Source organism: Carassius carassius, chromosome 25, assembly GCF_963082965.1.
Source record: "Carassius carassius chromosome 25, fCarCar2.1, whole genome shotgun sequence".
Lineage (NCBI taxonomy): Eukaryota > Metazoa > Chordata > Actinopteri > Cypriniformes > Cyprinidae > Carassius > Carassius carassius.
In genome coordinates this window covers 609,965-626,852 of record NC_081779.1, presented here as the reverse complement: position 1 = coordinate 626,852, position 16,888 = coordinate 609,965, and the positions used below count along the sequence as shown (strand labels likewise).

At 33.5% G+C, this 16,888-nt stretch overlaps 2 protein-coding genes across 2 annotated transcripts in view; one reads left to right on the top strand and one right to left on the bottom strand.

Annotated features, from left to right (window-relative positions):
• Positions 1 to 6,156, bottom strand: part of LOC132104822 (FH1/FH2 domain-containing protein 3-like) — a 63,216-nt gene extending 57,060 nt beyond the window's left edge. Inside the window, exon 1 of the mRNA XM_059510354.1 lies at positions 5,875 to 6,156. Within this exon, the coding sequence (XP_059366337.1) occupies positions 5,875 to 6,039 (165 nt within the window). The 5' untranslated portion in view covers positions 6,040 to 6,156. The remainder of the gene's footprint in view (positions 1 to 5,874) is intronic.
• Positions 6,157 to 9,740: 3,584 nt separating this feature from the next.
• Positions 9,741 to 16,888, top strand: part of LOC132104821 (sodium-dependent neutral amino acid transporter B(0)AT1-like) — a 14,551-nt gene continuing 7,403 nt past the window's right edge. The window contains exons 1-4 of the mRNA XM_059510353.1: positions 9,741 to 9,969; positions 13,061 to 13,201; positions 13,964 to 14,101; positions 14,504 to 14,685. Of these exons, the coding sequence (XP_059366336.1) occupies positions 9,765 to 9,969; positions 13,061 to 13,201; positions 13,964 to 14,101; positions 14,504 to 14,685 (666 nt within the window). The 5' untranslated portion in view covers positions 9,741 to 9,764. The remainder of the gene's footprint in view (positions 9,970 to 13,060; positions 13,202 to 13,963; positions 14,102 to 14,503; positions 14,686 to 16,888) is intronic.

Sequence of the window (16,888 nt, the reverse complement as noted above, 5' to 3'; positions counted from 1 at the left end):
CTTAACATGAACCAAACCCTAACTTAACATAAACTTATCCCTAACTGAACCAGAACTTAATCGCAACATAAATTGAACCTAACCTTAACTTAACATAAACTTATCCCTAAGCTAACAACAACTTAACTGCAAATTAATAGGGGTGTAACGATTCACTCGTTTTCTCGATGCATCGATTACAAACCCTGACGATTCATATGCATCGATCTTGAAACATGATTTTTGAATCGTGAATCGCCAATCTTGGACAGTAATCGATTCAAAATGCTAAGAATCGAATGAATCGCGATTTCTATAGCGATTCAATGCTTTCAAAATGTATACACATTAAATTACTACACGCACGAATTAATGGAGACCTTGAAGAGTGTTCGTGAATCGTGCCTCTTATCTGTCCTTCACGCGCTCCACTGTTTACCGACAACTGTCACAGGATTGCGCTCGTGCTCCGTTCGTCTCTGACGCAGCTGACGTGTGATCTATAGGACTCGTGGCCAGTACTAAAGTGAAGTAGCTTTACTTTTCTGTAGTTTGTCAATGGCTCTGTGCATCTTACCGACGGAGTTACCGGAGCCGTCGACAGCTGTATTTATTGCATGACGGAGCAGAAATGTAAGTGTCTAAATCATACGCACAGATCCATTGAATGATAAATGTTTTTAAACAATGTGGATGAACCGAATATACGAAGGAAACTTTTAAAATTAACCACAGCATTGACAACGACCTTAAAATAAGAGCGCGAGATTTATCTGATAATCAGATGCATGAACGTAGCGTTTGTTTCATTAGCAAACAGATATCTGTTTAAATTTAAATAATTGCAATAAAATGTAGCCTAGTATATAAAACAATCATAAAATTGCCATTAGGAAAAAAATATCGATTACAAATGATTGATTATTGTCCAGCAGTGTATTTGATTTATTACAGCTAATTAAAAGTAATTCAAAAAGAAGATAATTCCTTGTAAAAAAAAAAAAAAAAAAAAATAATAATAATAATTATTATTACAACCCGAATTCCGGAAAAGTTGGGACGTTTTTTAAATTTGAATAAAATGAAAACTAAAAGACTTTCAAATCACATGAGCCAATATTTTATTCACAATAGAACATAGATAACATAGCAAATGTTTAAACTGAGAAAGTTTACAATTTTATGCACAAAATGAGCTCATTTCAATTTTGATTTCTGCTACAGGTCTCAAAATAGTTGGGACGGGGCATGTTTACCATGGTGTAGCATCTCCTTTTCTTTTCAAAACAGTTTGAAGACGTCTGGGCATTGAGGCTATGAGTTGCTGGAGTTTTGCTGTTGGAATTTGGTCCCATTCTTGCCTTATATAGATTTCCAGCTGCTGAAGAGTTCGTGGTCGTCTTTGACGTATTTTTCGTTTAATGATGCGCCAAATGTTCTCTATAGGTGAAAGATCTGGACTGCAGGCAGGCCAGGTTAGCACCCGGACTCTTCTACGACGAAGCCATGCTGTTGTTATAGCTGCAGTATGTGGTTTTGCATTGTCCTGCTGAAATAAACAAGGCCTTCCCTGAAATAGACGTTGTTTGGAGGGAAGCATATGTTGCTCTAAAACCTTTATATACCTTTCAGCATTCACAGAGCCTTCCAAAACATGCAAGCTGCCCATACCGTATGCACTTATGCACCCCCATACCATCAGAGATGCTGGCTTTTGAACTGAACGCTGATAACATGCTGGAAGGTCTCCCTCCTCTTTAGCCCGGAGGACACGGCGTCCGTGATTTCCAACAAGAATGTCAAATTTGGACTCGTCTGACCATAAAACACTATTCCACTTTGAAATAGTCCATTTTAAATGAGCCTTGGCCCACAGGACACGACGGCGCTTCTGGACCATGTTCACATATGGCTTCCTTTTTGCATGATAGAGCTTTAGTTGGCATCTGCTGATGGCACGGCGGATTGTGTTTACCGACAGTGGTTTCTGAAAGTATTCCTGGGCCCATTTAGTAATGTCATTGACACAATCATGCCGATGAGTGATGCAGTGTCGTCTGAGAGCCCGAAGACCACGGGCATCCAATAAAGGTCTCCGGCCTTGTCCCTTACGCACAGAGATTTCTCCAGTTTCTCTGAATCTTTTGATGATGTTATGCACTGTAGATGATGAGATTTGCAAAGCCTTTGCAATTTGACGTTGAGGAACATTGTTTTTAAAGTTTTCCACAATTTTTTTACACAGTCTTTCACAGATTGGAGAGCCTCTGCCCATCTTTACTTCTGAGAGACTCTGCTTCTCTAAGACAAAGCTTTTATAGCTAATCATGTTACAGACCTGATATCAATTAACTTAATCAATCACTAGATGTTCTCCCAGCTGAATCTTTTCAAAACTGCTTGCTTTTTTAGCCATTTGTTGCCCCCGTGCCAACTTTTTTGAGACCTGTAGCAGGCATTAAATTTTAAATGAGCTAATTAAGTGGATAAAAGTGTAAAATTTCTCAGTTTAAACATTTACTACGTTATCTATGTTCTATTGTGAATAAAATATTGGCTCATGTGATTTGAAATTCCTTTAGTTTTCATTTTATTCAAATTTAAAAAACGTCCCAACTTTTCCGGAATTCGGGTTGTATTATTATTATTATTATATAGGCTACATACATAAAATGATTGTATTTGACATTTCTGTCACTTCTGAAATTATGGCTACGCCCCCCCCTGTGTGACAAAATGTTAGCTTATACATAATACTCTTTAAGCTGTTTTTTAAAAACTTGGCTTACATACATTTTTATGTATGCCATGTCGCATCATAAACTAGCATTTAACAATGGACAAAAGGTTTTTTGTTTTTTTTCCTAACCTATGGTTCTCTATGTCAATGTCAATGTCACCTTTATTTATATAGCGCTTTAAACAAAATACATTGCGTCAAAGCAACTGAACAACATTCATTAGGAAAACAGTGTCAAAAATGCAAAAATGAGAGTCTAAACATAAATGCTACTGTAATTTGCCCCCTGACTAAGCATTTAAAGAATTTAGTAGAAGCATTGAAATAATCCCGTGAATGCACTTAAAGAATGCAGAATCGAATCGTTATAATCGAATCGAATCGAATTTAATTGTGAATCGAATCGAATTGAATCGTTCTAAATTTGCAAAAATCGTTCTTGAATCGAATCGCTGCCTTGCCAAAGATTCACAGCCCTACAAATTAACCTAAACCTAACCCTAACTTAATATAAATGTATCTCTAACCTAAACAACTTAATCGCAACATAACCTGAACCTAACCGTAACTGAACATAAACTCATCCCTAACCTAACCACAACTTAACACGCCATCTTAACCTGGACCTAACCTTTACTGAACACAAACTTATCCAGAATCTAACTCAAAATAATTTAACTAATTGAAATGAAATAAAATATTAAACTTTTATTTCTGTTAGTCGCCATTTTCATTTTAGTTAAACTTGAAGAACTAAAATGACGAAAACTGAAATACATTTTTTTTAATTATACATTTAAAAAAGCAAAAACTAATTAAAATGATAAACTAAATTAATTTCATTTCAACTTAAATTTAAATGAAAACAGAAAATGTAAAAATAAAAGCTCAATCAAGACAAAAATAAAAACTAATAAACTAAATGTAATGCATATTTATCAGCCGTACTCTCAAATCATAGCATAGTTTATTATTAACTATTTCCATAATTTCTTTTTGCATTTATTCAAATTGCTTCAAATTAGCATAACTCATAGTTCATTGTGAAATCAATTACATTAATTCAGTTAAAACGTGTGAAGATGGTTAAAATATGACAATGTGCAACATGCAATATTCAATTAGTTAAAATGTATGAGACGGAAACAAATCAGATTTATTAAAAAAGAGGCCTCGTTATTCTGCATTTCCAAAAAACATTTGTTCAATTACAGAAATCTGACGTGCTTCATTCATCATTCATGCATCACATTACATTTATTCACAATATTTATATACAATTCAAATACACAAATCTTAAATTTAAGCCTTATTTTTAACGTGCATCTCAAACAGTAGATCATGGCACTTTCAACATCAGGATCACAAGTTCGATTCCCAGGGAATGCATGATAATATGTGTGCAATTAATGCAATAAGTCGCTTTAGATGAAGTATCTGGCAAATGCAGATGCAAATTTTACAGATTCGACCCAAACAGTCAATTACTGGCCATGACTTTCTCTCAAATGACAGACTGACACAGAAAAACACAGCACCACATGCAAACAGAGAGAAGCAGAGAGCGGGACGCACAGATGTCAGCTTAAAAAAACCAGTGAAGCTCAAATCCCAGAACATCAGCTACAAAAACACACTAAGGCATACTGAATCCATTATAATTCAAATGTGTGATAACATAATGTATAATAACTTTAACAAACAATAACATTATGCTTATCTTCTGTCTCTTGTATCAATTATTTAATGATGGTTTTACACTTTTTTATGTTTCAAGCTGTTCTTTCTCATTCTGATTGTAGAAAGACTGTGTTTTTATCATTTAAAAACCAGTAAACTGCATCAGTGTCTCAGCAATGATGAAAAAGTGTTCTGGTCTGAATCAGGAGAGAAATCTGCACAGATCAAGCTGCGTTTAAACAGCTCTAAACAAATCTGTGAGAGACAACAGGAGATGCACTTTTTCACTGGAGGAAGTGTTATTATGGATTAAAGACTCTATGTATTTTAGTTAAAAACATCTTAATGCTGGATTTGGTTCATATTTTGTCTTCTCCAGATGTTCACTGCAGAGCATCCATTGATGAGACACTGATGCAATGCTACATTTCTCCAAACCTGATGTAGAAACAAACTCATTTATATCTTGGATAATCTCATGGCGAGCACATATGTGTCCCTGGAACACAAAAGCAGTCTGAAGTCTCTGTTTTTTATATTTATAACAATAGCCAATAATAAATTGTATGAGTCAAAATGACAGATTTGTCTTTTATGCCAGAAATCATTAGGATATTAAGTACAGATCATGTTCCATGAAGATATTTTGTAAACTTCCTACCGTTACTATATCAAAACTTAATGTTTGATTAGTAATATGCATTGCTAAGAATTCATCTGAACAACTTTAAAGATGATTTTCTCAATATTTAGATTTTTTTGCATCCCTCAGATTCCAGATTTTCAAATAGTTGCATCTCAGACAAATATTGTCCTCCGAACAAACCACACATCAATGAGAGATCATTTATTGACACTTAAGACTGGTTTTGTGCTCCAGGGTCACATATTTGGATACTTTTGGGCTGAACTACTGTTTTAATTACGAGAGAGTAATGCACCCTTGACATATAATATATCCAAACACGTCTTCGGTCTCTGATTGAGTCTTTTATCCAGTCAAAGCTCTTTAAGAGTGAGAAACGTCTTCAGCTCGAGCTTCTCGTGTGTTTTGATCAAGTAAATGTCAATAGGTTTTACTACATATTCGAGCTGTAAAAGCCTGATGCATCAAATATGATCTTCTTTTGTATTATGTCTGAATGTTCAGTAAAGTGTTAGGAAATAATTCTATTTCTCTGACTGTTATTTCAGTGTTAACTCGACTCATAAATCAGTGTGAATGAATGAGCGGCTCTAAATGCGGCTCAGTGCCGCACCTGTCGCGCTTTAAAACCACCACAACTGACCATATAACATATATATATATATATATATATAACTAAATTGAGGTTTCAAAGTATAACTTTATTATTTCAGACAGTATTTTTTGTTTTTGTTGCCTGGAAAAGACTTTTAAATAAACATAAGGTCATTATATGAATGCTTTAAACTCTATTGTAGTGAGTTTGTGTGCTGTTGAAGAGTGATCTGACCTTGTGAGGGGCTTTGAGGAGTCGGTGGACCCCTGCGAGCTGGTTTATCAGAGGAATATCTTCTCTGAAGGTGTAGAGAGGAGCTCGGGTCGGTTCCGGGAAATTGGTGCTGTTGAACGGATCGGTGTCATCTAGAAACTGAACCCGGCACACAAACGAAGACATGATGCATCCGTGCACGGGCGTCTCCAAGCAGGCAAGCGTCCTTCCTCCCCGGTAACGACAACAACACACGGTCAGCGGCAGAGAAGCTCGTCCCGTGTCGTGCTAAGCGCGAGTGTCCGTGTCACGGGCTGCGGGTCACAGCCGGACGCCCCCCGCGGATTAAGCGCTTTACCACCAGCGGGACGCGATGATGATGATGATCGGCAAACCGCGGCCTCTAGCGGCGGAGCAGAGTAATGCACTCTGACGGTGTACAGCACATGACATAACTTGATAGTAAACTTAAATATGTATATACATTTCAGAATGTGATGCATCCTTGGGAATATTCAAAAAATATGGCTTCCCGCCCCCAAACAAACAAAAAAGATCTCTTGGCTCAACTTGCCCCAGCAGGAGAACACACGGGGTGGGATGATAGGCTAATGTTGTTTTAAGTCTCGGTAAAAAAATAAATAAAGGTATAAATATAACTTTATTTACCCAGTTGATTCATTGCATTCAAAATTGCAAACATTTTTATTTTTTTTGTAATAGGCTGCAAGTTTTCTGAAATGCTGTTTAAATATGCAAATGATGCATTATCCTATTAAATATGCACTAATTTGCATACAAGCAGTAACCTGAATTTTAGATAAAGTCAAGTCGTATAGCGATTTTTTTTTCCTGGCAAAATATGCTATATGTTGTATGCATTGAAGTTCAATATATTTTTGGAAATTTTAAATATTCTTTGTCAACTTCACAAATAAAATTAAATAAATAAAAAAAAAAAAAAAAAAAAAAAAAAAAAAAATATCCAGTTATACATTTAGGCTTAATTCATTGTTTATTTTTATATGTTCACGTCTGTTATAGAAAACAAATAAAGGTTTTCTTCACATGTGACATTTGTGAATGCATTTTCTTCAAGGGCAAAATATATTTTGAATGCTTTTTAAAATTTACAAAACAAAGTGGCCAAAATATATTTGTAGGAAATATGTTTATGAAAATATATTTTGAAACGTTTTGTTACTAAATATATTTTGGTCAGTTAAATAGATTGTGAAATATATTTTAAAATATTTAAATATATTTTATAAAAAAAAAATGTAAATATATTTTTGAATTTGTTGACATATTAGAGTTAAATGTTTTTCCAGAGGGGATTTTGGATTTCTCAAATACAACATGTTTTTAAGAATAACATATATGCATCAGTGTGAATGATATATAAACAACCTCTCGGTATAAATCTTCAGAATATAGATATGAATACAACTGCTAAGTTTGCTGTATGTAAGAGCAACAACAACAACAACAAAATCTTTAAAAATATGGATTCAAACTGAAATGTACAGATGCAAATAGATAAATTGCAATTAAAATAAACACCTGAAAGTGTATTTCTTTTCACCTTAGTCTGAAAGAAGACATTATAAAAAACCAAACAGCCCAAAATCTCAAAACTCACACACACACACACACACACACACTCTCACACACACACACACACACACACACACACACACACACACACACACACACACACACACACACACACACACACACACACACACACTCTCACACACACACACACACACACACACACACTCTCACACACACACACACACACACACACACACACACACACACACACACACGTATACAATTTTACAATAAACTCAGTGCGATGCATATGTGTCATACATAAATGAAAAAAACGTACCGACACCTTTTAACAAACAGTTAACAAACTGAACGTGTTATACTAAAGTTTAAAGCTGCATTCATTTGGTCAAAAATACAGTAAAAACTGTGAAATATTATTCTAGTGTAAAGCAGCTGTTTTCTGTGTGAATCTGTGTTAAAGTGTAATGTATTTCTGTGATGCTCCGCTGTATTTTCAGCATCATTCCTCCAGTCTTCAGTGTCACATGATCTTCAGAAATCATGAGAATATGATGGTTTACTGCTCAAGAAACATTTCTGATTATTATCAGTGTTGAACACAGTTGTGCTGCTTAATATTTCTGTGGAAACTGTGATGAGTTTGATTTGTCAGGATTCACAGATGAATAGAAAGTTCAGAAGAACAGCATTTATTTGAAATAAACATCTTTAGTAACATTATAAATGTCTTTACTGTCACTTTTGAGCTCCACAGATGGATCAGTATCTCTGCTGGTGTTATCAGTCCTGTATTAGTCACTCGTTATCGTTAAGAGGAAACAAACAGATAAAAGATCAGTAATGTAGTAAACATGACCTCAAGTTCAGGTGTGACAGTCATCTGATGCTGAATGTTATTGTTCAGGATTTAGTCAAAGTGCACTGCAAAAAAACAAACAAACAAACAAACATATATACACTTAAGCAGCATTAAACATAATGTATCATCATCATAAACAAAGCACCTAAGTGTGTTTTATAAGAGTTTTTTCAGTGATAATCATGTTATCCATGACTTATGACTTAAACCGGATGAAACGTGTTAATGTGCCGAACGGCTTCTCATCTTATGTAAGAGTTTCAGACGAGTCAATACGTTTCTGGAGAACATCTTCATCTGACGGCTGAACTGTTCAAATGTCATCAATCATTCATCACATCTCAAATCACATTTATTATTCAGCAGGTTGGACTTCAGTACTGTGGTGTGGAAGGTGTGGATTTATGATGATGTAGGGAGTATCTGTCAGATAAAACCTTCTTGACCTGTAAACCCACCCTCGTAAAGTCATTAAGAGTCAGTTTGATTCTGAACACAACAGTTTTACAATAAAGCCTCATTAAGCCTTTTTTTTTGTAATCAGTGTTATTTTAGTAAAACTTATGTGCTGTTATAGGTTTTGTTAATATTTCTTATTATATTTTATTTTTATATTTTCAGATTTCACTTTAATTTTACTTAAAATTTTAGTAATTTTGTCATTTTGAAAAAAAAATATTTTTATAGTTTTTTTTAAATATGGGTCCATAAGAGATATATATATATATATATACCATATATTTGATCAAAAATACTGTCAAATCAGTAATATTGTGAAATATTATTACAATTTAAAATATTTAAGCTGGTTAAAATTGTACCTGGATTAATAAATGCTGTAATGATACCTAATGCATTAATGTTAAACTGATTATTATTGTAAAGATTTGCTGATATATTAAAGTTTGAAGTTGCATTCATTTTGTAAAAAATACAGTAAAATATTGAGAAATATTTTTACTATTTAAACAGCTGTTTTCTGTGTGAATCTGTGTTAAAGTGTAATTTATTCCTGTGATGCTCCGCTGTATTTTCAGCATCATTCCTCCAGTCTTCAGTGTCACATGATCTTCAGAAATCATGAAAATATGATGATTTACTGCTCAAGAAACATTTCTGATTATTATCAGTGTTGAATACAGTTGTGCTGCACAATATCTTTGTGGAAACTGTATATATAAAGTTCAAAAGAACAGCAATTTATTTTAAAAACAAATCTTTTGGGACATTATAAATGTCTTTACTGGCACATTTGATCAGTTTAATGTGTCATACTGAAAGAGAAGTTTTGTGTGTGTGTGTGTGTGTGTGTGTGTGAGAGAGTGAGTGTGTGTGGATATGGGAGGAGATGTCAGTGCTAAAGGTCAGCGTGTGCATGTTGGAGTCAGTATTTATTGACATCTCCTGCCATCACTCCATCTCTTCTCCTCTCTTCTCACCCCTCTCTGTGATCAGACCCAACGCAGCAGACATGAAGCTGAAGCTGAAGCTCCCAAACCCGGGTCTGGACGAGCGGATCCCGTCTCACGCCGAGCTGGAGAAGCTGGAGCTGGAGGAGGCTGGAGATCGTCCACAGTGGGACAACAAAGCCCAGTACATGCTCACCTGTGTGGGCTTCTGCGTGGGGCTGGGGAACGTCTGGAGGTTCCCGTATCTCTGCCAGAGCCACGGAGGAGGTGAGGAACACAAACCAAACTCACACTCACAACATCAGACCAAGTGACCAGGATCTTTAGCATTTTATGTATTTGAAGTGCATGTAAAATGTTTGCATGCAACGGTTTTAATATAAACTAACAAACGTGATGCATATTTGTTCCGTCATACATGAAAGAAATGTAAGATTTGTATGTAAATGCATGCCAATGCAGCATTAATCTGCATTAATCTGTTCTATGCAAAAATAATTACATCTATTCAGTTCTAAATGGTTAAAATTGTGAAACGAGCAATATTAAGTTAATAAATTATGGGATTGAAACAAATCATATTACTGTGCATTTAAAACACATTTACTTTATTAGTTCAAAGTTTTATTTATGACTGACAAATATGCATCACATTAAGTTTATTTATGTTATTTTTTTATATGCAATTCAAATACACAAATCTTAAATGTATCAATATCATTCACTTACAAACCCACATCTATTATCAATGCAACCCGACAAACCTCTGTCTATCATGAATATAAAGTGTATTCGTGCATGTTTATTTACTATAAATAACACTTGATTTGATATATATATATATCTAATATAATGACATTCAGACATTTATAAGTGTCATTAAAGTGTTTTATGATTTTGCTAGTTTAAAGAAGTGGTGCATTAAAATATTTGATCGTTTGAAAAAAAATGGCATGTCAATTTCGGAAATATGTTAGTGTATTAAAAGCAATTTGTCCAAAAGTGTTTCTGAGAATAATCAAATTGTACAAACAATTAATGCTGCTGTTTAAAGATCAAAGATGAAAGTGATGTTGTAATTCTGTGTTATTTTCATAAGCATGTGATACAACTACAGAAAGATCACTATAAACACCCTCATAAAACAACAAAACAGTCTTATAAAGGGCTGAAAGCAACCACTTAAAACGATTATCAGCAGAGCAACAGATGCTTCCACCGTGAATGAAGCCGAGATTTACTATGCTATAAAATGAGATGGAAGTTTCCATTCAGAAAAGGTACGGTTTTTATGGTGTTGGATTCAATACAGCTAACACACACACACACACAAAAATCACACTTAAGTATAAAAATAAAGTAAAATCAGTAAAACTTTAACATTGATTTTTCCCAAACATGAGAACATGAACTGAAAAAAAAAAACTATTAATAAAAAGGTATTTTCTAATTTTCACTCAGAAATTCCTAGTAAATCTGACAAATCATCACAAAAAAAATTATGAAATTAAAAAAATCATTACAAAAAATCATTAAAAAAAACCCTGCAAACATCATATTTGTAAATTTGCACACACACATTCCAGAGTGTTGAAACTTTGCAAGCATGTTCATGACCCTAAATGAGAAAAAGTCACCAAACTTCAAGAAAAATATTACAGGAAAAGAGCATTTCTGACAACTCATATCAATGCGGGTCAGACTGATCCAGAACGTAGTATTAAAGCTCAGATTTGCATAGAAACTAAAGACTTTCCAAGCTTTAGGCTGATAAGAGATCACATGCAGAGTCAAGCACTCAGATAAAGAGGCTGATCATTTGATGACATCACTTTGTTTGCAAAACATCTGTTACAGTATGACACTGCAAAATACTGCAGGAAACAGTTCTGAATGTTAAAGAGCACTTAAACGTACATTATATAATAATGAATGTAATATAGCATGGACAGAAATTATATTAGGATCTAGAGGTTGATTTGATTTAGCAATTTAACGGTTTAAAAGGTTGTAAAATGGTTTAAAATAAAATGTTATATAAATCAATGTGAATGATATGTAATCAACAGTTCATGCAGTAAAAATCTTCAGAATATAGAGAGGAATAAAACTGCTCGGTTTGGTGTATGTAAGTGGAAGTGGAAAAAGTATTAGAAATCGACAAATGCAAAAAGATAAAGTAAACCCCTCAGTTAAAACCTTCAGAATATAGATGGGAATAAAGCTGTAAGTTTTAGTGTATGTAAGTGCTGCGGAAATAAGAGAAAAACAAATTTTGAGAAAACCTTAAAGCCTTTAAACATATACATTAATTGAAATCTGTAGACGCAAATCGATAAAGTGCAAAAATAAAACCAGGCAAAACCCCCTCAGTAAAACCCTTTAGAATACAGATAAGAATAAAACTGTAAGTTTTGGTGTTTGTAAGTGCTCTTGAAGTGGAGGAAAAACTAATTTTGAGGAAACAGCCTTTAAAGATAAGCATTGAAATCTATAGGCGAAAATAGATAAAGTGCAATAATTAAACCAGTGAATTAAATATGAACAAACCCCTCGGTTAAAACCTTCAGAATACATATGGGAATAAAACTGTAAGTTTTGGTGTTTGTAAATACTTCTGATGTGGAGGAAAAACTAATTTTGAGGAAACAGCCTTTAAAGATATGCATTGAAATCTATAGGCGAAAATAGATAAAGTGCAATAATTAAACCAGTGAATTAAATATGAACAAACCCCTCGGTTAAAACCTTCAGAATACATATGGGAATAAAACTGTAAGTTTTGGTGTTTGTAAATACTTCTGATGTGGAGGAAAAACTAATTTTTGAGAAAACGGCCTTTAAAGATATGCATTGAAATCTATAGGGAAAAAATAGTGCAATAATAAAACCAGTGATTAATTTATGAACAAACCCCTCAGTTAAAACCTTCAGAATATATATGGGAATAAAGCTGTAAGTTTTAGTGTATGTAAGTGCTGCTGAAGTGGAGGAAAAACACATTTTGAGAAAATAAATATATATAAAGATACAAACTGCAACTGAAATGTGAAGACGCAAATAGATAAAGTGCAATAATAAAACCAGGCACATAGTGCATGTAAGTGCTGCTTAAGTGCAGGTGAAAAAAATCATTTTGATGGCTTTTTAAATGAAAAATGGACGCAAACAGATGCTGCTCCACAATAATTGTAGCGCTCTATATTCTTACTGTGGTTGTTATTAGTTTTATTCCTTTAGAGGATCTTCAAGAGAAACATTTGAGATGTCAATGTTTTGAAACGGCTGTAAACTATTTAAAATTCAGTTTAAATTACAATCGTGTGGTGTAAAGAGTTTATGATCTCACCCTTTCTAGGGGCGTTTATGATCCCGTTCCTGATTCTCCTGGTTCTGGAGGGAATCCCACTTCTGCATCTGGAGTTTGCCATCGGACAGAGACTCAGAAAAGGCAGTGTTGGTGTCTGGAGATCCATCAATCCGTATTTAGTTGGCGTAGGTGGGTATTAAGGCAAAACCCTACAGGTGAAAAATGTTAACTAATAGACCTCACCAAGCTTGCCCCAGTTGACTCACAGTATATTAAAACAATTGTTTTGTATTACAAGTTTTTTGAGATACCATGTTCAAAATTTCAACATGAATATATTCTAATTTGCATACTTTTACAGAACAGAAACCTTAACATTGGTTTAAAATTCTTGTTTGATTTTGTTGTCATATTAGATTTTAAAGTTTTTATAGAGGGGCTTTTATATTTCTCTTTTTATCACTCCATAAATCAGAAAATACAGATCACACGCAGAAAAAAAAATGATTTTACAGTTTTTTCAGGAAAATGCTAGAAATATGTGCGTGAATGATATATGAACAAACCCCTCAGTGAAAATCTTCAGAATATAGATAGGAGTAAAACTGTAAGTTTTGGTGCATGTAAGTGCTGCTGAATTGGAGATAAAACTTTTAAAGATATGCGTTATAATTGAAATCTACAGGCGCAAATGGATAAAGTGAAATAAAATAAAAACAAAAGTGTGTATTTTGCTTTCTACTAGTCTAAAGTAGACATGTTATTGAATCAAATAGACCAAAATCTCTAGACCACTACATAAAGAAAAAAACACTGATTTTGCATTAAAACCTGATCTTAGTAAAACCGTAATCACATGAAAGACCCATTAAAACTCTGTATAATGTATGAGCGTCAGTCTCTTTGGTGATTATGATGAATGATGGGACTGAAAGTGCTTCTCATCCACAGGTATCGCCTCCATGCTGGTGTCCTTCCTGGTGGGGATGTACTACAACACCATCATTGCTTGGGTCTTGTGGTACTTCTTCAACTCATTTCAGGACCCTTTACCCTGGAGTCAATGTCCCGTCAATGAAAACCGGACGGGTATGGACCATCAGGATTCATGTCAATCCATTGTGATGCTTTAGATACCTGACTGACTACACAACAAAACAAACAAGCATGCCAAAAAAATGCCATTCCCATTCTGTGTTTTTATCTTATATTCCAGTACAAATTCCTGAATATTCTTAATGTAAATGTATCTTCATTTAAGTTTTAAAAACAAAACATAACTACAGCGTAAGAATATAATGTTTTAAACTCTATGCAAGCTGCGTTATCTTGGATTAGACATGCATATGTAAATAAATACAAAAAAATCGAATGTTTATGTCTGTGAATTAAATGTTACCAATGCTTTGTTAACGTAAAGCCTTTTATGAAGACGATGAATATACAAGTCCAGGTGTATTTATCGTTAATCCTGTGTGTGTGTGTTAACAGGGTTTGTGTCTGAATGTGAGCGCAGTTCTCCGGTGGATTATTTCTGGTACAGAAAGACACTGAACACGACGCCTGTGATCGAGGACTCTGGAGGTCTGCAGTGGTGGATTGTTTTGTGTCTATTCTGCGCCTGGACTCTGCTGTGGGTTTGCTGTCTGAGGGGCATCGAGACCACCGGGAAGGTACATCTCCATCACATTCACACTTTACCCTGAGCTGATGTCTTCATCCCTGTGTTAAAGCGACAGAACCTCCATAAATCATCACTCATTCCATGTCACTCCAAACCACATGACTTTCTTTCAGCAGTGCATAACAACAGAAGATATTTTCTCTTGTGTTTGTTTGTCCATAGTGTGAAAATCAGTGGGGTTTAATGTTGTTTTGGAACCTAGTGACTTCCAATGTATGGTTAAAACATTAAAACAATATATTTTTTGTGTTTTGCATAAAATTAAAGGTTTGGAATGACATCATCTTGAGTTTTATTATATTCCGGGTCAATTTGACCCGAAGTTTTGATTTGTCTGGAATATAAAAAAATAAAATAGCATACTGTTTATAATTTTAATTTTACATTTTGTTACAAGTTTAAAACATTTGTTTAACAGTTTTAAAAATCATGTTTTCGTGTTTACTTATTTTTGTAATGTCTGAGAAGTATGGTAAAGGTTTACTACCTTTACACTGATTATGTTTTTTTCATAGTGTGATTTTTATTTATTTATTTTTTTGGTGAATAATATCAAATCCAATTATTGTTAATTTGACTCACACCATAAAAACTCGAACCAGAATTTTAACATAATACACATTTTAATTTTAAATTGGGAATCACAAGGCTATGATTTCCTCCTCCAAAACTGTTAATCAGTGACATCAAATCTGTCATAAAGACATGTTCATGTGCAGCTGTGTTAATTACCTCGTAAATATACAAGAACATTAACCCAGGGCTTACAATGTGAAATCTCAAAACCTGTCTTCCCCAAATTAATTACTAGCCCTCATAACGCATGAGCAGTGTGACACAGAGAACAAGATAACCCAAGGTTAACCCAAGTCCAGGTATCTGGGTGGTTCACGTTAAGCATTAACAACTTTGGGTCAAAAATGGACTAACCCAAGCGTTGGGTTAAATTTCTACATAAAAATGTAATCTAATGGCTGTACTGGCATCATTGATAACACTCACTTTTCTGGTAAATTACAGGATGCAACTGTTATACCAGGAAAAGACATTTCCAGCTCTCATTTCATCCTTAAATCAAAAGGCAACAGAAATGAATATAAAATTACAGTTTGCATGAAGAAAGTGAAGTCTGTTTTCAAAACCATTTAGATTTGTTGCATTGTGACATTGTGAAGCACATTTACCGCCAAACCCTTACTATACAATAGTTTCTAAACAATACGTTTTTCTTATCGACACTTCTCCTTGTCTCTAATTTGATTTCTAATCTCGTTGCCTAATAAAACAGCCATTGTATATTATCACTATTGTTGTCTAAATTGCTTTGCTTTGATTAATTGCTTTTTGTTTCTCTTTTGGATAAAAACATCTGCTATGCATTAATGGAAATGCAAAAAGAGCATTTTTTTTTATAATAAGTGAAATTATAGCACTTTTTAATGCATGAGATTTAGTAAATGAATTTCGAACAAATACTTGCCATGAATATTTTTCATAAATAAATAAATATTAAATTTTTAAAATATTTTAATTTTTGTAAAGATATATTTATAGAGTATAAAGATATATGTACATATATTTAATAAATTAATACACACTAAATTAATACAATAAATATGTTTAATAAACAGTATACTATATTTAGCTAAATATATTTGATATTTTATTGAATCACGTAATTTTTAATTAAATTACGTAATACTTTAGCACTTGACTTTATCTTTTATAAACACATCTTTTCATTCATTTTTATTTAAAAGAAAAAATAAAGAAAATGATGCACATATATTTATAAAAAAACATTAAAAGAATACTATATGTATTAAATAAAATAGATTTTATATCTAATATTATTTTTATTAATGCATGACAATTGGTATATATACACACACTACTGGACAAAAGTTTGGGATCTCTTTTTGCATTTATTTGATCAAAAATACATGAAAAATGTAATATTGTTAAATGAAATAAAATAGCATTTTTCTGTTTTAGTATTCCTTAAAGTGTAATTTATTTCTGTGATGCACAGTTGTATTTTCAGCATCATTCCTCCAGTCTTCAGTGTCACATGATCTTCAGAAATCATGAAAATATACTGAATTATTATCAATGATGAAACTGTTCTGCTGCTTCAGATTTCTTTAGAACCTGTGAAACTTTTTTCAGGATTCTTTGATGAATAAAAAGTT